Below are 24364 nucleotides of genomic sequence, written 5' to 3' on the forward strand. Positions count from 1 at the left end.
TCTGCCCGGAGACATCCCAATTAGATCAAAACATCAACATCCAGTCAGAGGAGGGGGTTGAGGCAGACAAAGACACTGATTCACACATGTATAGAGATGAATGAGCAGGATAGAGTAGCCGATTTTCCATACCGCACATGAACACAGCATTGCAAGTTTACATTCTAAATATGTTAAATTTAAAAACTTTTTGAAAACATTCATATTTTTCCCACATAAACGCACAAAAGTACTGAAAATTGGTACCGTTAGGCATCGATACCGATTGCCAGTTACCAGGCATCTGTACCCTATCGTTCTAAATGTGAAAGGTACCCATCTCGACTGGAAAAACTGGGATTGGCTGATGTAACCACACCTACTCTAGACATCCCAATAAGACCAAATCATTAACATCCAGGCAGGGGAGGGGGCTGAGGCAGACACAGACACTGACACACGTGTAGAGATGACTGGGGAGGATTAGTCATGTAAAAGTTGACATCAATTCTTTTAAGGAAAATCCTGCAGACCATACTTTTAGCCTAAAAAATGTCTAAAGCTTTATTTTTCCACAAATTTAAGCTGTGTAGCTTGGATTACGAACCAGATATTTGTTTACATTCATTATATCAATTACTATAAGATGCAAAGTGGTATTTTACTGTAACTCTAACATTTATCAACTAATAAAAAAGCCTCTCACTGATTCTGTTTCACTTTATCATAATGATAGGAGTGACAAGATAAAGCAACAGAGTCATTCATGTGATTTGTGCTCCTGACTCAGGAACATGATTTAATTACAGGAGCAGAAAAGACTGGCATCATTGAGTAACACAATTTGTTTTATCTCAGAGTAGCTCGTACTATAGATCTATTTTCAACAAGTTTAAAAAAGCAGACTCTACACCAGGGGAAGAAATATCTGATTTATGTTTTGTGGACTTCATAAAAATCAGATTCAGTTACTGGAAGCATTTGGCGATGACTCAGAATAACTGTGGTCTTATGTTTTAGTGGTCTGTGGAATATCACTTTCAGTAATTCATATCCGTACAACTGCTACGGACACGGGTAGACCCGGTCCTGCTCCCTGACTCCAGAGCTCCAGCCACGTAAATATTCTTCCATCAGATCTTTGTTGGATAACGGGCCACATCCTAATCCCTGAGGTGAAGACGGGACATGTGAGTCTCTCTGAAAGCACCAACATTTCCCATGAAGCACCCTGGTTTCATATCAACACGACTATTCTGAGACGCTTTATGAGTGCGGTGGAAACACTGATGCTCCGCTCTGGCTTCAGCCTCTCCCTGCTTCTCCCCTTCCTGCCCGCCCGCCGCCCGCCCGCCGCTCTGCTCTGCTTCTCAGATTTGCAGAGAGACTCTCATCTGGGCTCCCTTGGCAGAGGAAGAGAGAAGTCGCTGCTGCTTAATTAATGGTGGAAAAAAGCTTAACGACTCGCAGCACGAAGGGGAGAGAGCAGTCGGATGGTTCACCACAGGAACTCCTTTAAGTTGGGCTAATTACATAACAGCATCAACCTATCAAACGTGGGGTCAGGATCCTGCAGATCACATATGTATGAGCTCTGAGGAAAGCAGAGATGTGGAGAAACTTGTTTTAATATTGTCTAATATGATTAACATGCTGCGCGGCTCTTTAGTGGGTACTTTCAAGCAGGGATTACATCATCCGCTGATTGATTCAGGAGCCAAACATGACTTGGCAGCGTTCAAAGACGACAAGGAGCTCACATGGTCCGTCTGCGGCAGAGAGCTGTAATCAGGAGCGAAGAGCAGCTCTGAAACTGCACAGAGGAAACCGCGGCTCACTGTAAACAACTCAGAATAAAGCACACATGTGAGATATGTTTGCAGAGCATCACCGACACACAGAGGTCGTTTTGTCTTCTATGCAAAGTGACGCTAACAGCTCGTGTGTGCAGCGAGTGGCTCCTTATTATGATGCTGCAGACCGCTTATACACAACAATCCCTTCAAACCTTTAACTCCTGAGGCCTTTGCAGATTTACAGATGCACCTTTGGCTCCAATCCCAAAAACAACATCACACAAAGACACCTAGAAAACTGAATCCGATGCCTGTTTTTTCTATCAATTGCAAAAATTTGCATTGTGAGAAAAATTAAATCATCGATCAGTGACGATGATGTTGGGTCCATCCACTCCTCACACACACTCACACACACAATTCTTATTTAATCATCAAAACAAAGCCTGAAAACTACAGAAAACTTGTCGGAAAATGTGACCTGCAAGTTGGAATGTCCTGATGTGATGCACTGAGCGGTATCGGCGCCCGATATGGCTACTTTTGGAGGATAGCAGTGGATTTAGTTACCTGATCAGGACCGATTTGTTACGTAGGGATGCACTGATGTGAAAATTTTGGCCAATACCGATATCTGATAATAATATTGCTGTTATGGCCGATAACGGATATTTACCGATATCAATATTGGTAAAAAAACTAAAAAAAAAAAAAAAAAACAATCTGAGATGATGTGTCGAGGTAGTTCAAAGAGAAAGAGCGGCGCAATGGAGAGGGTCAAAGGATGGAGCGTACAAGATAAATGTGATCAAAAAAAGTTTGTTTTGTCTGTTTTTTGGATCAAAAACAGGAAGGGAGACATAGAAGAAGAGAGTCCACTCTTCTTAGTTAGTTTTGGTGTTTACAGAGTCAGAGAAAACAAGATCATTTGGGTCTTGAAAGATCGTTCAAGATGCTCTGAAAATGCCGGCAGCTAATGAGTAAACATCGTCCGATACTGATACCGATATATCCTGCATCACTATCGTTTCCCTTTACAGCTGCTGTGAATCAAACCACGCTGCAAACATGTCCCCTGTGGAGGGATGGGTACACATGCGCCCACAAGCTGTGGTCTGAGCTGTGGTCTGAGCTGTGCAGTAGAGAAGCAAGAAAATAATAAAGAAACAAAATCAAAACAAGAAGGAATGCCACCGAAGACGAGACAAAGTGGTAATGAGACGGATGAAACAGAGGAAATAAAAAAATCTCTGAATTTTATGTCAAAGGAGGTAATTCCACATTTCAGTAATACAACTTTCAAAATTGTTTTGTATTTCTTTCTTGCCTCAGGTGAAATGTTGCTGATTGTGATCAGTGAGGACATGATATCGTCTTAAATCGATCGAAGGCCCCTGAATCGTATCGTATCATGACAGACTTTGTGAAATCCGCAAATATATCGTTGTCCAAAGAATCGTATCGTATCGTATCGTCATGAAACTGGTTATTTACACCCCTACTGTACATGAACACAGCATTACAAGGTTAAATATTGGAGAATAAATATGTTGAATTTAGACATGATTTTGGGAGATCAGTGATTGGTGATGGGCCCATCCTTACATATGAAACTGATCTTATAAACCTCCAGGAGGGTCTGACAGCCAGCTATTGTTGCTTTTTGCTCTGAGACCTAAAACTCAGGACACTTAATTGTTTTTTTTAAGCTAAAACAAAGATTTTATTGTTTCACAGGTTTTGTTCAATGATTTTCAATAGAATAAGATCGGAACATTGAAGGTATATGCTGTCAAATGTAAAAAGTAAAAAATAAAAATTGGCATTGGCTCAAATCAGTATCGGCAGGTCAGGCCTTTTAAAGATAGGTGATCAATGATTGGCCAGAAAATTGTGATCGGTGTACCCCTTGTTGATTACCAGGTACCAGGCATAGGTATCTTATCATTTCAAATGTGAAAGGTTCCCATCCCTACCGCTGTGTGGAACTACTTCTCTTTGGAAAGCAGCGATAGTAGAATTGTGTCTTGCAACATTTTTTAAGTAAGTGCAATACAACAAATATGATTCTTCACAACATAATCACCCAATGTACCCAAATACGGGATTTATCAAAGAAAAGTATCGGTATCTGCAAATGTCATGAAAAAAATCAGATCGGAGGTCAAAAAATCAGTATCGGGACAGCCCTTATTGCAAGTAGCCACGACGTCTCTGGATAGTCAAACAACCCTGGAAACGAGCTGGACGAATGTGAAAACACACAAAAATCAAACCTGTTCTGAGAAAAATAATAACAGCAGCTTTAGGCGTAACATGGGATCAAATGTATTCTCTTAACATGAATCAGTCTGGGGCTAAACAAACAGACTCAGTGTGCAAAGACCTTTACTGCTGCAAGGAAATCCATCCTGGACTGAAATGGTAGAGAAACTGACAGGATCTAAGCGCGGCATTTGTGGTTCTGTAAAAGGCAGCACCTCAGGCAAGAGCTGCAGAGCTGAGTGACAAAACCCATCCAGATCTCACAAACTGAGACCAAGTCTGACAATGAAGCAGTATCCCTCCACTTTAAGACACACACACGAGGAGAACGACCAGGAGAGCTTCGTGCGTGGGGGTTTGAGCTTTGACCAGGGTCACCTGCAGGTCGGCACTGAGCAAGAGATCCAGACCCGGTTCTGTTCTGGAGCTGTTAACAAATTTACTTGTAAACCTGAACGTGCGTTTCAGTGACGTAACTTTTTTAGGATTAAACTCTGTCTGGGAGAGTCCAACTCCTCGGTCTGCTGCAGAGAAAAGTTTGATTTGTTTATTAATGGACTGTACTCCGTGGCTGAGAGGAACTATTTTTAGGCCGTAGTGTTGTACACACAGCGCTGCAGAGATTTTAATGGAAACACAAGTCGAGGAAGGTGTAAGATGACCGCAGGACGCACTCTTTAAGAACAGTCCACACACACACACACACACACTCACACTCACACATGCACGCACGCACTCAGTGTAAGGGGAAAGCCCCTTGTCTCTAAATGCAGGGACTGTGTGTGACCGCGTGGGCAGCTCAGGTTACAACAGGAGGGAGAGATGGATTCAGCAGGTGACCGCTCGGCCTGAAGGTCAGTGTGTGGGATACACACACACACACACACACACAAACACACACACACAGTTTCACTAACACAGAGGTGGAACAGGTGAGGTCAAGGTGCTCGGAGATTAAAGAACAATAAGGCAGACGTGTCAGGCACTGTGTGTGTGTGTGTGTGTGTGTGTGTGTGTGTGTGTGTGTGTGTTTGTGACCTTTGTTTTCTATGCTGCTCTGGCTTCTTATTAACTCAGAGGTGCTGCCTTTGAGCGTCACCTGAGAAATAAAACAGTATAAGATCTGTTTTCTAAGATCGTCAGGTAAATGTCTTTAAGTCGAGACGTGTTGAGACGTCTTTAGCTCAAACTCAGGTGTGTGAGAAAGCGAAACCATCACATCACCATCATCTTAAAGCAGGGTACTTTAGGGCAGCTTTGCAACAAATATGTCTCTAGATACATGAAAATATGAACTAAATATACATAATATCTTTTTTGGTGGTTTTTATATATATGTATTTTCTTTACAAACAAGTCATTACAGAAGAAAACGTCGTTTCACTAACTGTCTTCTTATTTATGACGAAGCTATTCCCTCCTTAAAACTGTTATCATTCAAGTAAACTGGGATTTCAACAGTTTTAAAAAACTCATTTTACAATTGGCACCAGAAAAAGAATGAGAAAGAAAAGAAACAGAACGATTCATCTGACGTTTTCAGCTCAAATCGAAGCCGTTTTTACCGTTTATGATTCATCATCTTTTAATTTAATGTAAAAACGCATAAAGCAATCAAAACAGAAAGCATGAGTCATGTTTCCTGTCGAAGCAAACGGTTCAACCGGCGCTGAGCGTCGTCACCACCGAGCCTATAAGCCACCGGGGTCAACATTACATAAAGGATTACAGCGAGAGGAGACGATAAACACTGACTGTCACAACATCTGCTCTGCTCTGTTTGGTCTCAGGAAAAAATAAAACAAGAGGACAGACGTGAGCCAGCAACATTTCATCAGCTGTCCATGTAAATATGCGAACCGCGAACCGCTCAGCAAGCATGACACGGCGTTGATGTTCTCATGTATGGACACACGGACACACGGGTGGACGTGAGCCGTGTCCAACATCACAGAAAGGAGAGACGTTTCCTTCTGTATCCACAGACTCTTAAAGGATGTGAAGCTGCAGAACGGAGAATAGAGGGGAAAGTCGACCACATCAGTCAGAGGGAAAGAGCTGTAACTATGGCAACCGAGTCAAACAAACACACGCTGACCTGGATCAGAGTGCGCGTCGAGCTGCACAGCTCAAGCTTTCGGGATTTTGTGGAACATTAAAACATCCTTCAAACTGCACAGCCCGTGCTCCGAGCTCCGCTCTGCAGCAGATTAAAGCCTCAGATAACACACGCGCTGATTGTGTCGAATTGTGCAAACACTGCAGGACCTGTTCTTACAACAACACAGCGAGCTGCATCTGCATGTTACACAGAGAGCTGTGAGTCCAGGTAACAGGGCAGGACCACAACATATAAATATACATCCATGACCCAGATACATCCACCCATGCTCCTATCGCCGTGTTCTCAGGTCGCATATACGCGTCTCAGCGAGGCGCCAGGCTGCTGTCAATCATTAACACATGCAGCCCTCCTGGGCAAACTTTGCTCCCAGCTACCGCAGCCAACAACGCAGCAGATGGCAGAGCTACGCAGCCCGAGCCACTTTCACTCTTTAGGTAACGACGTGTCACAGGTACGAGGAGTCTGGATTGTATCTCACTTAGACAAACAGAGAGGAGCGAGAGCGCCTAAAGAGAGCAAACGGAGGCCTGTCAGGTTGATCACGTGCTCCATAACGTGCATCGTATAAAAAAAGACTCCCACACGCAACCTGTGAAACATGTCTGGTTGGTTTTTCTCCTGCACAGAGGAATAAGGATTCCTCTTGGTAATTCAAAGATCAATCTCTAAGAATGTGTTTGAAAGTTTCCACAAAGTGACTGAGAACGACACGACACAAACACGGTGCAATGTTCAGCAGGCAGCGTGATAATGGCTTTACGACAGGCCGATCATTTACAGGAGCCTGCAGCTCGAGCTGAGACAGAGTCCTCCTTCGTTATTAAAAATCATCAGGGTTAAAGGTCATCTTCCCTTTACAATTTAGTGAGCAATAGGGATGGGAATTGATAAGATTTTGTCAATACCAATGCCGTTATCGATTCTGCTTAGCGATCTGATTCTTTATTGATTCCCTTATCAATTCCTGTTGTGAATTTTCTTGAAAATAAAATTTTTGGGGGTCTTTTTTGTGATTTTTTTGTCATTTTTTCTTTTTGTTGTTTTTCAATTGTCTTTAATACTTTTTTTTATTTTTTTTAACTTTACCGTTTAAATTTTTTTGTACTTTTGTTATTCAAAAAAAAGGCTTTTGTATCTTTTTTTAGTTTTTGTCATTTTTTTATTTTGTCTTTTTGTCAATTTTTTTATTAAGTCTATTTTTTACTTTCTTTATTGTGTCATTTTTGTTTGTTTTTTTATTATTATCTTTTTTATTATTTTGCTTTTTTGTCTTGTTTTATTTTGCTTTTTTGTATTTTTTTAAGTTTTGTCATTTTTTAATTTTGTCTTTTATATCATTTTTTTAATTTAATCTTTTTTTGCCTTTTTTACTTTTTTGTCATTTTTTAATTCTGTCATTTTTGTTTTTGTTTTTATTAATTGTCCTTTTTTTATTTTGCTTTTTTGTCTTTTTTTTGTTTTTGTCATTTTTTAATTCAGTCTTTTTTCGTCTTTGTAATTTTTTTATTTAGTCTATTTCTTATTTTCTTTATTGTGTCATTTTTGTTTTTGTTTTTATTAATTTTTTATTTTTATTTTGCTTTCCTGTCTTTTATTGTCAGATTTTTTGTTGTTTTTCCTTGGATGTAACTCTAAAAGGTTAATAAATAGTAATTAGTCTTATCAAAAGTTAGTGGTATGGTGCTAAAAGTAGCTTTACAGGTTTTCTGTGTCAACACCATTTAATTGAGTTTATACTGTAAGTGAATAAAATGTAATTGGTCCCTGAGTCTGGATATTTCATAATTGAACAGAAACAGGTAAAATTTTCACACAATGTCAAGTTGATGTTCTGTGTTGTAATATAGTAATAATTCAAGTAGGCCATCTAGTGTCTCAAAGTGGTTATAGCAATGATTTAAGTTGTTTGGAACCTCTCCGTCAGGAATGAGCCTTTCCATAGCCTGTTAGCTTTTGACATTTGAAATTCTCAGTATTTTTTACAGAGTTGATGTGATATGTTTCTGTGATGAAAGTTTAAATTCTATTCTGAAGCTGAAGTTATACTGATGTATGCTAACTGTTAGCATATCAATGCAGTATCCCCTACATGTTAGCATCAAGCTTGTACTAATTTGTTATTTTGGTGAATAAGTGATTTATATCATTTTGAATGTACTGAATATGAATCTCCTAAGAGAGAGTGATGAACTTTTCTTTATGAAGTCAGTTCTTCAGGAAAACTTCAAGCTGAAAATCCTGAATCAGTTTTCTTGGGAAACATTAGCTAACTGCTAAGCTAAGATAGCTGCAGCAGACTAGTCGACGTAAGGCCCGGTACACACGACACACTCCTGTGTCCTACAACAGTGAAGCCAAAATAACGAGCGCTGACTCATAGGGTTGTTGGAGATCGACGTCGAGCCCTTTGCACCACATTTACCTCCCTCATAAAACGTTAAAGATCCCTCAGGTGGTGCAGAAGGATTATCACGTTGATTTGAGGCAGGTGGAGCATATTCACCAACCACTTTTTTTTTCCTTCATTCTTTATTTTTTTAGAGATAGACGTCAAAAGTTTGCTGATTTCTCATCTTATCTGTCTTAAGATCTGATAACCATCAGCACCTGACATGTGCAGCCCTGCAGGTGTTAAACAGGAACTTTTGCAGGTGTTTCTGCAGTTGAACAGCTGTTAGCAAAAATTAAATCCAACAAGAAAATTTCAAAAAGCTCAACAAGGAATATTTACAAGTGTTTTATCAAACATCAACCAAAAAAAAGACAGTTTTAATGACTTCAGTCTAGGAATCTTGAGTATCCAGGAGAGAAACTTTTAAAGAAATCAAGGTTTTCTCTTTGTTTTTCCTGGAGCCTGGTTGTGGCTGCAGCTGAAGCTGTTTACTCAAGAAAAAGAAGAAGAAACATTTGCAAAAGTTGCTGGAAAAACCAGTGTGTTGCTTTAAGGTTGTCAATAAACACACTAGTCACGCTGCTGCAGAAACACAAGATTTCCTCATGTGCCGTGACCTCCAGTTCACTGACATTCTGCAGTTTGCATCCTGAAACAGCCTTCCTCAACAGATTCCCAGATTTCTGCAATAAATTTGCAATAAATGTTCATTGAAAGAAAAATAATCAGATTTCAGGTGAGCTGATTCACGTCACAGCTTTCCTCGAGTGTTTTGAGAGCATCATCTCTGAGTCTGAACATCTGGGTCAGCTCACACAAAGGCCGCGTTCAGGAGTCCAGGTGAGACGACCACGTCGCTCACAGGAGCCACATAGCAGAGATTCCTCCACACCACGACACAGAGGGGGGTACCTGTCCGCCTCAGTCAACGCCGGCTCCTCCTGCAGCTTTCAGCCTATGTGTGTGTGTGTGTGTGTTTGTGTGTGTGCTGTCAGGAGAAGGTGTGTATCAATCAGTGCGTGTTAATCTTCGCTGACGTGACGGGGATAAAGGGTGGTTTCGTTCAGATTTTAGGGATTAGGACGGAGGCTCTAACCTTAATACTCACTGAAACGTCTTGCATGTGCTGATAGCAGCGAGTACCAAACAAAACAAACCGTTCTCTGGAACAGTTTCTGAAACTGGGAGCTGAATGAGTTCAATTAAAACAGAATTAAAGCTCCTGTGAGGAGTTTTTAGCTTTTAATGAAACAGACTGAAGTTAACGCTGATGCTTCTTTACAGTGAACACACAAAAACAAGAAAATCTGAGAGGAATTAACAATTTCATTAGAGTCATTTCATCTGCTGTGACCTCGGCCAAATTCATTCAGAGGATTCCTAAGAAACAGTTGAAACTCTTGAAACCTTTAACTTGCAGTTCAAGCGTTAAGTGATTTTTTTATTTTTTTTATTTCTTTTGAGTCAAACATCCCATCAGATTATGTTCAACTAAGTAAAACCTGATTGGGTCATCACTACAGCTTGAAATTATTTTCTAAACTTTGGGGTTTTTGAGCTTAGTGCTACAATATAAAAAAAGTTTTTTTTTTTTTATTCTTTTGTTTTTTCATTTTGTATTTTTTTTGTCATTTCTTTATTCGTCATTTTTGATTTGTTTTTTATTTTTCTTTCCTTTTTTTCATTTTGTTTTTTTTGTCCTTTTGTTCATTTTTTTTGTCATTTTTATTTGTCATTTTTTGTACTTCTTTATCATTTTTTTTTTATTTTGTCCTTTTATGTCATCTCTTTAAATTTTGCCTCTTTTTGTGTTAGTCACTTTTTGTCAATTTTTTTTTAATTTGGTCTTTTTTTGTTGTTTAAGTCACTTTTGTCAATTCTTTTAAAAATTTTGTCTTTTGGTCATTTTTTTTAATTTTGTCTTTTTTGTCTTTTCTTTATCTACTCTTTATTTGTCTTTTTCCATTTTTTAATTCAGTTCTTTATTCTTTTTTTACTTTTTTTATTGCGCGTTTTTTTTGTTTTTGTTTTTTTAATTTTGTTTTTAATTTTGGTTTTTTTTGTTTTTGTCTGATTTATTGTCAGATTTTTTGTCTTTTTTTCTTGGATGTAACTCTAAAAGGTTAAAAATTAGTTATTATTGTAATATCAATATATAACAAAGTATATGTAATATAATGTAGTGTTAAGTTAAAGTTAAAGGGTCAAAAGAAATTTGTTCTACTTTTGATGTTAAACAAAGCAGGATGAGACAAAATCAGCAAAAAGGTTGATTTTCCAGATTTGTATCAAAATCAAAGCAACTTGAAAATCCCTCAGAGAAGCTTTAAAGTGTTAAAAAAAAGAAAAAATGGTGAATATTTGCAGGGTGTAACTCAAAAGCTGTAAGGATATGGCTCTTATATTACGTTTTCTGTCATTGCACATTCAATTTCTGTTGGATATAAGCAGCTAAACAAAAGAAGAAGAAGTCAAAACACAAACATTTGATTTTCTATCTGATCAGAGTTAAAAAATCATGAAAAATCAGTCTTGGTTTGAGTTAACAGAATATCAGAAAGTTTGATACAGCACTTATAAAATCAAATGATATTAATGATCGTTTGGATGCTACAGCAAAAAAAACTGAAACTAAAACTGACTCATGTTGTAATTTTGCAAAGTGCCAGAGCACAAAGTCAGTATCCTGCAGCTACGACAGAGACCAGGGAAGACGCACGAAGACGGCAGGAAACACGCTTCATCAAAAATGAGGAAGTGTTTGTTTGAAACAACTTATTTTCAGTTTCAGCTCTTTCTATCCTCGCTCTGTCGCTCTGATCTCTTTTTCCCGAGAAGTATCTCTGTCACTCTCAGACCCAAAGTGAAACTGATCAGTCACATTATCAGCAGGTTGACATCGCAGTGAAGGAAGCTCAGAGCGCCCAAACTTCACTCTGAAACAAAAAGTTTTCAGATTCACTGAGACGCTGGTTTGTCTTTGACAAAAGTTTGGTGGTGGTCCCACACACTCGCCCCCCCCCTCCGTGTAGAAAGTCAACGCTTGCGTGAACACAAGCGAGCACATTCTGCCCCGTGGATCAGTAAAAATAAAACATATTCATTCCCCCGGTGAACTTTCCATTCTCCTGTCAGCCAGTAAAAACAGGCGTCTTCTGTTACCGCCGGCAGTCCATTTTAAGTCCACCTTTCCATCTGCCTCACACACACTCACACACACACACACATGACAGGCCAGGCCGCCTGCTAGCAGACGACAGCCCCTGACAGCAGAGGCTAACTTTAACTCTCAGTGCTACTGTGCTAGCTGCTAAGCACCACCTCCTCTCACACACACTCACACACACACATTCAGGATTTCTGTCACTCACGTTTTTCCTCTCCCTGTTGGGCGCCAACAGCAGAAAACCACAGTCATGAACGTCGCAGTGCGAGCAGGTTTGAGCCAAACATGTGGACGACGGGCGTTTAGCTGACCCACGCTCCTCCTGTGGCTTGTTTGTAGCGAGTGGGGCTGGAAAAATGTAAAGAGACACCGCGTGGATCGGGTTTCTCCTGGAGGGAGGACGTGGAGGGGAGGGAAGACGAGGCAGCGTGTCGGTGGGCTCCATTGGCCGATCGGAGACCAGCAGCATTGTGCGTCTCGGTCTCCCCCTTTCTATTTCTGCTCCTCTCCCTTTTTTTAAAAACCTGCCGCCCGGTCGTCCTGTACGAGGTGGACGAGAGCCCAAGACGTGAGGGGAACCGGATTCAAGCTGAAAGGAGCAACAACACGTTCAGTCACGGGAGGATTCGGCTCACAATAGCCCCAGCTGCTGCTGCTGAAATCAGATCTGTGATCCAACAGGCTGTTTTTATTCTTTCCCAACTCGCCACAGCATCCGTGACGGGGAGGAGGTCGAGAGGGAGAACGTCAGAGAGGAGAACGTCAGAGAGGAGAACGTCAGAGAGGAGAACGTCAGAGAGGAGAACACCTCCAGAAGAGCTCAGCAAAGGAAACAGGCAGAAATCCTGATTTTACTCACAGATATCTGCTCACATGGAGCCAGGGCGTCCAGACTCAGATCAACTCAAACTTGCATCAATATTTCTGAAGAGTTTAACATTAAATCGTCATGACAACATGATGTGATGTATTTAAACGCGGCCAACCCGCCCGTAAAGCGAGGAGAAAGGGAACAGAAGGAGAGAAGGAGTCGTGTTTGTTTACGTTGGGCCTGACAGGAACCATCCTCCCTTCCCCTCCTCCTCTTCCTCCCTCCATCCTTCCTCTGCACTCCTAATCCTTCCTCCATGTTTGCCTCCAGCCTCTTCACCTCTCCCATCCTCTCCCTCCGCTGTTTGCGCTCTTTGTTCTGTCTCCTCGGGTGAAGATCTCCTTGGAAACGCCACAAGAAGCTCAAAGTGTGAAGCAACACGTATGGAAATGAGACGATGGAGCTGTACTGTACATCACCGATAGCACTACAGGAGATTTATCCATGCATATATATGTTTCAGTTATCCTTCCAATTTCTAAATCCATGATGTTCTGTTTTTTTTTCTTTTTATTTAACCTTTATTCAGTCAGATGTTCATGTTTGTTTCAGATTTATATTATGTTAGTATACTATTGTTTACAGACGCACGTTTTTAAGCCACAAAATAAAAATCAAGACCAAGGTTATAACAGTTTTGGATTTGTCATTATAGTTTAGTTTTAGTTAGTTTTGACATTGTTTTTCCATTACAGTTTAGTTTTAATTATTTTTTAGAGCAGGCATTCTAGTTTTTATTTAGTTTTTATTTTTGTAACAAGACTTAGTTTCAGTTAAGTTTTAGTTTAGTTTTAGTTTAGTTAAGTTTTTTCAGGATTCAAAAAGGTCAGAGTAAATAGTTTGTAAAACTGTTTATTTTCGGATCCAACATAGTGCTCACTGTTCATTCAATGCTGATACTGAACTGTTGGCTGCTGCCTTCAACACAAGAAAATAATATAAACTGAAATAAAAATAATATAAACATAAATTATATAAAAATAATGTTAATATAAATTAAATAAAAATAATATAAACATAAATTATATAAAAATGTTAATATAAATTAAATAAAAATAATATAAACATAAATTATATAAAAATAATGTTAATATAAATTGAATAAAAATAAAATAAACATAAATTATATAAAAATAATGTTAATATAAATTAAATAAAAATAATATAAACATAAATTATATAAAAATAATGTTAATATAAATTAAATAAAAATAATATAAACATAAATCATATAAAATAATGTTAATATAAATTAAATAAAAATAATGTAAACATAGATAATATAAAAATTATGTTAACATAAATTAAATAAAAATAATATAAACATAAATAACGTAAAAATAATGCTTACATAAATTAAATAAAAATAATGTAAAGATAAACTATATAAAACAATATAATATGAGCTTTAATAATTAGAAACTTGGACTCTGTAACGATAAAGTCAGACTCAGATGAAATTAAACTGTTACAGATGCTCCGATTCATTGCTCCACTACGTTTGGTCGTGGCACAGAGCACAGCCAGTCAGTGCAGTAAACAAGCACGTCCCAGTACGTCACTATGATTTTGCCGTATGGCGCTGACAACTGCTGAAAACTGTCGTAAAATTGTTTGGGAACTTTCTCTGATTAATTTAAATCCTAAAGGCTTTAATGTTGTCAAAAACTATAACTAAGGACATTTTGTCCTTAATTTTAGTTAGTTTCAGTTAGTTTTGTGAACACGAGTTACAGTTTTAGTTGACTTATTGTTTCTGTTTTCTTTTCTAGTTTTTATTAGTTTGAGTTAACTGCAATGTGTTTTAAATTTCAGTTTTGTTTTAGTTAAATATTATAACCTTGATCAAGACTAAAAAGTTGACCTGACTTTTGACTAGATTAACTTTCAGCCTGTTTATGTTTCAACACTCGAGCTTTGCGTCTCTGTGAGTTCAGCAAAGACAAGCGTTTGCTCTGGTTTACATGACATTTTCTGGACTGACTAGTTGAATATGGCTCATATTGAGTTAAATAAGACATTTTTTACTTAAATAAGAAAAAAACAATTGAAAAGATTTCAGTTTTTGCAGCATAGAAAGCACCCATCGTCCCATGTGACCAGGATCGATGAATCTATGAAACAAAACCAGACAGACGTCCTCAGATGTTCTGTGAAGGTTAATGCAGAGACATTTGTACACATGAACAACTACTACATGTTTACAACTCTTAGGCCAGTTTACACAATAACATTTCAACCGAAAAACACAAAAAACACAGTGAAGAAAATCTGCATTTGCGTGGAAATGCTGAGGGATTAAAAAAGCAGTAGTATTCATGCGTGTCTGTATCAGGAGAGGAGGGAAAAAAGATGCATGCATCGTTTAAATCTTTACTCTGGTGTCATTTTATGCATAATAATAATAATAGTTTGAGGCCACATCCTGCAGCCCTAACTGAAGGTTATGTTTCTTGTTCATATAAAGGATGCAACACATTTATGATCTCTGTGTTGATTTTTCATCAGGATGTCTAAGTTTTGTGGATTTGGGAAGTCTTGTTCAAATAAAAGTCACAGGTTTCTTAATTGAAGGTGTTTCTCTGATCGTTTAATGATTTTTCCAAAACACATCAGAGGTTTGTCTTTATCTGTTGACAATGAGGAGAAACTGTTTGGCCCTGTTGTAAAAAAAAAAAAAAAAACCTCCTGCATGCGTCATCTGCCTTTCCCAGGGATCCCCTCGAGGAAACTGCGCCCTCCTCGTCTTCCTCTTACAGTCGAGGAACGAGCTGCACGGCCAATCACAGGGTTTATGTAATCTAATGTACCTCACCGAGTCCCTACAGGTGTTTTTTTTTTTTTTCACAAAGCCTGACCTGTTACTGTGAGTAATCCACGGGGAGAGGAAGGAGGAAGAGGAGAGGGTGAGAAAAAAAAGATGTGATTTGTGCGTTTGAGTACTTTGAGTACTGAGCACAGCTGTCCAGATATTTACGCCTACCTCTGCGGCGTGTGTACATGTGGATCTCCAGGCGGGAGGTAAACGCAGAGAGATTATGGAAATGGAGGGAAAGAAACACCTCCTCAAACACGGGGAAATAACAAATGTGAAAATGTGAATCCCAGGAGAAAGTTTAAATGAAGGACAGGGAGCAGAGTGTGTGTTTGGTGGAGTGAAGCTTAAAGTAACAACATCCTCAACAAAACAGGAAGTCTTTTTGTTTCTGTGGTGATTCAGCCGAAAATATCACGAATCATCCGAGAATTTAAGATTCGACGAAATCTATCCCCGACCTCTTTCTCCCAACAGCTCTGAAACGCTCCCAAATGAGAGGAGCCCTGGGGCGGCCGCAGAGACCGCCAGCTGGTTAATAAAACACGGCGCTGCCTAACGCTCATTTCCCTCACGGTTACATAACGCTGAGATTAAAGGTGGAGGAGGCCGGAAGTGAAAGGAGACAACAGGAGCCAGGCGTCGTACCTGAAGGCCGCACACGTGTGTCGGCCACAACAGTGACTTCGTTTACTAAATTCAATTTTACTGCCCGCTGATTTAACACGAGGATCTTCATCACACAGAGACTTGTGTTTATCTGTGGCTTAAGGTTCACAACAGACGAGAGGAGGAGGCGTCTTAATCCCTGTCGCTCTGTTTGTTTTTGCGTAAACGGAAGAGAGGAGAGACTCTGGGTTGGAGGAAGACGTCTGTCCTGATGATGACGCTCTCGTCTCCTCACAAACCTCTTCACTCTTTAGCTGAACTCGGGTGGGCGATGTGACCTGAAACTTACATCAGGGTATTTTTCTTTCCTATCACGGTTTTCCAACACGAACGTTAATCTTTTCAAAACGTGATTCTGACTCTGTTCTGCAGGGAGGACACTACCTGTGTGAGGCTCCTCCCTCAGAGCGCCACGCTGCAGCACAGCCGTGTTTACAGGATCCACGGCCTGTCAGCGTCATGTGCAGCATGTTTCTGCAGACCGGGGAATCACACCTAGCAGAGAAATCTATCACCAGGTGACACGTCCGACTGTGTTTCTAATTCAGGACTGGTCTGTGTTTGGGGCGATCCGTCTCCTCCTGAAGCGCCTGCGCCGGGTGACAGGAGCGTTTCCAGGGGAGCAGCAGACTGCGATTGTACTGAGGAGGTGAGAAATGTGTGGAGCTGTGTGAATGTGAAGTGAACGTGTGAAAGTGAAGCAGGAGGGAGGGGGAGGGGCTGAAAAAAGACAGACCATGAGCCGGTTTGGCTTCTGACAGAGATAAATACGAGACAACCACACGAGGCAGAGCAAGACCTGAAAGTCCGTCCAGACAGAACGACTCAGAGACCGACGCTGGTTCACTTGAAACAAAGACCTGAGCTTCCTGTGAGGAGGCAGAGAAACCACCGACTGTGCAAACCTCAGCCAACAAAGACGCTGAAAGATGTTGGACGCCAAACTTCAAATGCTGGCTCTACCGGACTCTGGACTTCTCTAGAAACCAGCAACGAGCTGGAGCTGAGCCACAGAGACACACCTGCCTGTCAGTCAAATGAACCACAGCCTTAATTATACCTAATTACTCATAAGTTAAGCCTTCAAACAATCATTCTCCACTCAACTCAGCTTCATTTATAAAGCACTTTAAAAACAAACACAGCTGAAACAAAGTGCTGTAGATAAAAGACGGAGCAGAAAGAAATAAGTCAACAAAAAGAAGAAATAATCCATACAACAAAGGTTCAGGTGCTAAAATAATGTTTCATTGTTCTTAAAAACAATTAAAGAACAATAAAACAAGGACTAAAAACTAATAATCAAACCATAAACACTAAAACAGGAGCAGAGTCTCAGGCTGTGACCTCCAGGAGCAACGGGACTTTCTGTTGTGGAAATATTAACTCTGTGCAGGAATAATAAAAGCGTACTCACTGCAACCTTGCACCTTTTTTTGGGCCCACCCCTACCTGCCAGTGGTTATGTACAATACAAAAACTTAAAGTAACTATAAAACTAAATGATTATTTTTCATTTTAACTGTATGGTTTGCTTTTTTAGATCATAAAAACACATCAGTATGAATTGAGTTTGATGAACATTCAGCTAAAAGTTCCTCACAGGAATGGGCAGATTAGGGACTGTTATATTTCTTTACATGTTTCATTTTCTCAGTATCTGGGGTTACTGCTTATGGAAAAAAAAATAAAGTGACATGTGAGCGTTGGTTTGGCATCTGTTTCACAGTCTTTTCACCCTGTATCCCCCACCCTCTCCTCCCAGTTTCATCCTCCACCGTCCTTTTCCCCTAAAGACATAAAAGCCTCTAAAATCTGATAATGACACTGACGGGATGAGTCAGAAAGTAAAAATTACTACTGCTTTTAGAAGTGGATAGTTTCTGCGCATGGCCAAATAATTGCAAAGTTTCAGAAGAACATGTATTTTTAAAACTTCACGTCTGTAAAAAGGGAAGTGAGTCATTGAGCTGTCGAGGAACAGCCGCGGCGCCTTTCTTTGAGGCACGTCACACATGAACGGCTCGTTATCAAACAGAGCTTTAACTAATGGTGTCTGCTAATGGGATCAACCCTGAGTCTGCCAGGGTGGAGGTCAGGTGTGCTGCTGTGTGCGGCTGCATGTTTACAGAAGAGCTCTCACACACACACACACACACACACCTCCACACAGAAAGATTTCAACATGTAAACAATACAAAAGCTTAGTGTCCTGACTGTAAGCCCCGCCCTCTCTGCAGCAACAGGGTGGGGCCTGGGCCTGAAGAGAACCAGGAAGTGGTTTTTTCATGGATGGCGGACTGACGATGAGTCCGTCTGGTTTCTGTGTGGCAGCATTCCTGCTGACGGCACCGAGGAACGCCACCGCCACTGCTGTATTTACACAAGTGGAAAGGAAGGTGGTGTCTACATTTCAATAAACGACTACAATTCAATTCCTGCTCATTAACTCCTCATTTAAAGAGCCCATTCTTTGTAAACGCAGCACGCTGACCACGTCTCACACCCCGTTAAAGGACATGAAACTGTGTCAAACTCTTCAGTTTGTGTTGATCAGACACTGACCAGAAACAATCGAGGGAATTCTGGTCAGACATGTTTTCTCTTCACTGAGACAGACAGCAGCTCTGGCCAGGATGAGTTACCTGTCTGGGCACGTAGCACACACACAAACACACTCTCACACACACAAGCGCACACGAAATAACCAGACAAACAGTTTTTGGAAACAACAAGACCACTGAGACAGAGCCAGACTCTGAACAAGGCAGGAGAATAAACTGGCTTCACTTTAGACGCTCAGCTGTCAACAATGCAGCGTTTCCTGACTGTTTTATGCTGGAGGATAAAGAGAGAAAGCTCCGGAGACGATCCAGACTCTGAACGGTCAAGGTTAAGGTGGATACTAGAGCCCAAACGATATGGAATTTTTGGGGCTGATGCTGATAGCGATACTGGGGGCAAAAAAAAAGCTGATATCCAATATATCGACCGATATTCGATATAACGGCTAATATATATAATAAATTCATTGATATACACAGGATATATACTGTATATAATCACAAATCATTATAATACCCATTTGATTCAAGACAGAGACAGAACACTATTACATTAAAACAAGGAACTTGGCCGATGTCGATTAATCAGTGATAGGCATAATCGGCCTGATTAATCGGCCCGACCGATTAATCGATTAATCAGGCCGACTGATTAATCAGTCAGGCTCGAGTGGATATGAGATTTTTTTCAGACACTATGTCAGGATTGTGCAACAAACAAGCTCTCCATAGTCCACATTTTAACTCCACAACACCGATATGAACATTTTGGCCAATACCAATATCTAGGGATGGGTACCTTCCACATTTAAAACGATATGGTATCAATGCGCGGTACCAGTACTCCATTTTTTTGTGTGTGTTTATGTGATACTAAATATCTTTTTTTAGTTATAAAACACATATTTTTTCAACTACACATATTTATTGTTCGTTAAATAACCTTCCAATGCTGTGTTCATGTTCAGCATGGAAAATTGGCTACTCTTCCACACCCTCACAGTCACATGCAGTTAGGTACCTAGATAGGGATGGGTACCAAATTAGGTACTTTTAAAGGCACCGACCGAATTCTGTCAAAAGTACCGAGTATCGATTCATGTAAAATCAAAAGGTACCATGTTTAGGTGCCTAAACACATCCTTGTGACTGAGGGAGTGGAAGAGTAGGCGATTTTCCATGCTGGACATGAACACAGCATTGGAAGGTTATATACAGAAGAATATATTTGTTAAATTGTAAAAATTATATATTTTATTATTGAACAAATTGATATTTTTTACCGTATAAACACAAAAAAGTACCGAAAATTGGTACTGTTGAGTACTGGTACAGATTTCCAGGTACTGGGCATCGGTACCGTATCGTTTCAAATGTGAAAGGTACCTTATACCTAGACAATGGTACCTTTTGATTTCATGTGAATCAGTACCTGGTACTTTGGACAGAATTCAGTCGGTACCTATATAAGTACCTAAGTCGGTATCCATCCCTACCGATATTAATATTGCTGTCATGACCGGTATTTACCGATATCAATATTGGTTAAAAAAAAAAAAAAAAATGTGTTGAGGTAGTTCAGAGAGAAAGAGCGGCACAATCTTGAGAAAAAACGACCATGGAGAGGATCCAAGGATGGAGCGCCCGAGAGGAACGTGATCAAAAAAAAAATCTTTTGACTGTTTTTGGATCAAAAACAGTCAAAAGGTAGTTTTGGTGTTTACATAATAATAGAAAACAATATATCAGTAACGTATCAGCTGATACAGATATTGATACCGGTATATCGTGCATCCATAGTCCACCACTGAGCCCTAAAAGAGCCCATCTTCTGTCATAAATCAAAATAAAAGGGGTTTAAAGTCTCCTCTGGGGTTGTCTGAGGGTACAGCAGTTAAAAACACGCTCTGTGTATCTCATGGCATGTCTCAAACACATGACAAATACGTGATTGTACATGGAGCTCTCTTCTGTCTGCCCTCCATCATTTGCATTCCTGCGCTCAGCGCTGGAGCAAACAGGTCATTCAACAGCACGGCTGTCGGCTGCTCTTTCAGATGCTCTTTGATCTGATGCGTGCAATATTTCCTCCTCAGTGAACTCTGCGATAACCACGAGAGGAGAGAGGCTGTTTGCAGACTTTTGTTTCAGAGACTTTCTGTATCAGTATCTAACACATGGTGCAGGTGAGGTTTTATAACAGAAAACATTACATTTTGAATTTGACAGCATCAGGTAGTTTAACCCCCTTCACACACATTAACACACACACACACCCCTCTCCCCTCTTACCCTTGAGCAGCGGCAGGGGCGTGAGCTCTATGGGTTTGCCCTGAGAGCGGAACTGGGACGAGCTCTGCGACCGCTTCTGCTTGGCCTTCCTGACAGACTTCCGTGAAAATCCGTCCACTTTGTCCACAGATGGAGATGTGGTGGCTGCCGAGGACATAGCCCTGCTGGGAGAAACACACGAGGGGGGGAGAGCGGTTAACACGATCACATTAGACACGGGTTTGGAGAAGTCCCAGTTCACAGAGGACAGAGGGATCAAGCGGAGGATACACAAAGTTTCAGGAGCTCTGAAGGCTGGTTTTAACTTTAGACATGCTTGATTTGTTTGAACGAAATCACATCATTATCAGATTAAAATAAATAAAGGTAAGCATCAGATTCATTTCTCTAAAAGGATTCCAACAGAAAACTCAAAAAAGCAAAAGACTGTGAATTCATGGAGCTCCAAAGTGTCCAATGTGAATAAATAAGACAAAAAGAAACATTTTCAAACTTTTTCAGAGGCTCTGAGTGGTTTTTCTTTTCAGATCTTTGCAGAAAGTTTTTCTAAAAAACCCCTGACACAGATTTTTGCAAGGAGTGTTGGAAGAATGAGATGCTCTGTAATTGCATCAGCAGACATAAACATTACACTAATGCAAAACTTCTAATAGTTAAATGATTAAATTAATTTTTCAGATTGTTATTATTGTAGTATAGCCTCCCACCACTAGTTGGGGCTGTAGCTGAAATTGAAATGAAACATAGCTATTGAAGAAATGCATAAAAACTAGGGATAGACCAATTATCAGGCCAATATTCGGCATTTTGATACATATCAGCATCGTTTTTTTTTCTTTTAATCCAACAGCCGATAATAAATCAATTTAAAAATGTGCGATTTTTTTTCATATTTGTTTTTTTTAAGTTTTCATTTAACTTTATTAGACATGCTGCTGAGCCTGGGAGCTGTTTAATAAACATACAGCGGCATTTAAACAAAGTTAAGTGTTGTAGTTTGAAATATTCAAAATTTTGACGTTATCGGTCTCCTTGACTACAAATTATCAATATCAGTATCAGCCCTTAAAAAAATATCGGTCTATCTCTAGTAAAAATCCTGACATGTTGACATTAATCTGCAAAGAGGACTGAAGGCTAGTGGTGCTAGCTCTGCTAGCGTTAGCCCAAATCAGCTGAGTCATCAAATTTCTGTTTTGACTGATTTGAAATTTTGCAACGTCCCAACATGACCATGTTTTTTTATGTGCAAAAAAATCATATAATCTATTAGAACAGGTATAGCTAACTTAAGCTAGCCTGGCTAAAGGGAAGAGTATACCCCCACCCAAAGGTTTCCTCAGCTGGAGGACACATTCTTCTTGCTCAAATGTCCTTCTCTACTTGCCGTAAGCCTATCCACACCGTCTTATTTATCAGCAGTGAACGGTTTGGGCTCCAAAAGCATTCGAGTTCACAAAGATCTGTTTCTTTCAGCTTAAATCACTGAGGCAGACGTTGAGCTATTAGCATGCAGACCAACATGGCAGTCAGCTCATGGAAGCAAAACTGAAATGTCAAAAAATAAAAAAGAAACAGAGACGTCAAGCCCTCTGACGTTTCCTCAGCTCTGGATACGTCCGTGCTCCTGCAGCTTTTCTTTTCTCACACAGACCTGTGCAGCCGTGGCAGACTGCCTCATTTTCCCAGCATGGGCCTCAGCCGAGCCCTGGTACAGTGCACTGACACACTGCTCTCACACACAGACACACACACAGGCTGAAAACACCAGCGTCTGCCCACAACAATGGAGCAGGTTCTGCGGCGGTGAGGCGTCTCAGGGAGAGGAAGCAGAGGAAACGTCCACCGCGGTGTGTTAGCTGCTGATTACGTCTGAAATACTTCTAACAAACTGCTCGGCGCTCACAGCAGAAACACTCTGCTCTGCAAACTCCTCTGGACCACACCCAGGAGGAAACATTTGGAAAAATAAAGCAAAGGTTTCTTTTTCAGACGGCAGACGGTGCGAGGAGCTGAGAGGCTCCTTCCACCTCTGAAAGAAACCGGCATGTTCTTACAGAAACTTAACTCACCTCGACAAACATAAAGAAGAATCTGATGCTAACACTGACCACAAACACCCAAACATCAAAGGTCCACGCTGGCTCACAACTAGAGGCTCATTCTTCAGATGTTTTTAACAATCAGCTGTTTAGCTTTGAACACCTGAAGGTCTGAGGTTTTTATTTTGGTGTCAGATTTGGAAACCTGCGTCTGATTCCTTAATGAACAAAGAGCTGCTGTAACACATGTCTGTCTCTTTAAAACACCAGACAAAGTGAAGCAGAGGTTTTTGTGTTTTTGTGTATCCAAAAAAAAACTTTTGTCCTTTTAAAACATGTTTTACTAGGAAATGATTATTTCCTAAAAAAAAGTTGTGAAATTTCCTTTTAAAATTATGAGATAAAAAAAACCCAGCAAAATAAATCTCAAAGATGCACACAATAAAATCATGTACCCTTAATTTTATGGTCAATTTTTTAGGATTTAAACATTTTTTGATTCCTTTGAAGCAATTTATGACGACAAGAGTTGTCCTTAATTTTGGTTATTTTTTTTGTACAATATGAACTTCTGATTCCTTTAAATTTGCATTTTGAGTGAACGCGTCCCTATTTTAAGGGGTGGGAGAAAAAAATTATCAGGATTTTTTGCGTAACAATATTGAATTGTGAATTTTTTTTAATATCAAAAAAACAATTTTTATTTTAATTCCAGTCTTTTTTTTAGCTTTTGTTTATAAGCTAGTTTGGAAAAAAAAGTTGAGATGTCAGATCCTCTGAATAAATCCTAAAATCTGACTCGGTACGGTACGGTTCTTAAATGTGGGTAATTTTTTAGTACACTTTGAATTTTTGATTGCTTTAAATTTGCATTTGATGATACACGTCCTTATTTTTAGGGGTGGGAGAAAAAAATTGTCAGGATTTTTTGTGTTACAATTTTAAATTGTGATTTTTTTTTTGTTGTTAAAAAATCAATTTTTATTTCAATTCCTTTTTTTTTTTTAGCTTTTGTTTACAAGCTAGTTTGGAAAAAAAGTTGAGATGTCAGATCCTCTGAATAAATCCTAAAATCTGACTCGGTACGGTACGGTTCTTAAATGTGGGTAATTTTTTAGTACACTTTGAATTTTTGATTGCTTTAAATTTGCATTTGATGATACACGTCCTTATTTTTAGGGGTGGGAGAAAAAAATTGTCAGGATTTTTTGTGTTACAATTTTAAATTGTGATTTTTTTTTTGTTGTTAAAAAATCAATTTTTATTTCAATTCCTTTTTTTTTTTTAGCTTTTGTTTACAAGCTAGTTTGGAAAAAAAGTTGAGATGTCAGATCCTCTGAATAAATCCTAAAATCTGACTCGGTACAGTACGGTACGGTACGGTACGG

At 39.7% G+C, this 24364-nt stretch overlaps 1 protein-coding gene across 1 annotated transcript in view; it reads right to left on the reverse strand.

Moving 5' to 3' along the window:
- ppp2r5eb (protein phosphatase 2, regulatory subunit B', epsilon isoform b) overlaps positions 1-24364 on the reverse strand; it is a 53658-nt gene that overhangs the window by 23573 nt on the left and 5721 nt on the right. The window contains exon 2 of the mRNA XM_074691853.1: positions 20935-21098. Coding sequence (XP_074547954.1) covers positions 20935-21098 — 164 coding nt within the window. The remainder of the gene's footprint in view (positions 1-20934; positions 21099-24364) is intronic.

Source organism: Halichoeres trimaculatus, unplaced genomic scaffold, assembly GCF_033239565.1.
Source record: "Halichoeres trimaculatus isolate MK-OKI-2021-1 unplaced genomic scaffold, fHalTri1.1 fHalTri1_scaffold_17, whole genome shotgun sequence".
Taxonomy (NCBI): domain Eukaryota; kingdom Metazoa; phylum Chordata; class Actinopteri; order Labriformes; family Labridae; genus Halichoeres; species Halichoeres trimaculatus.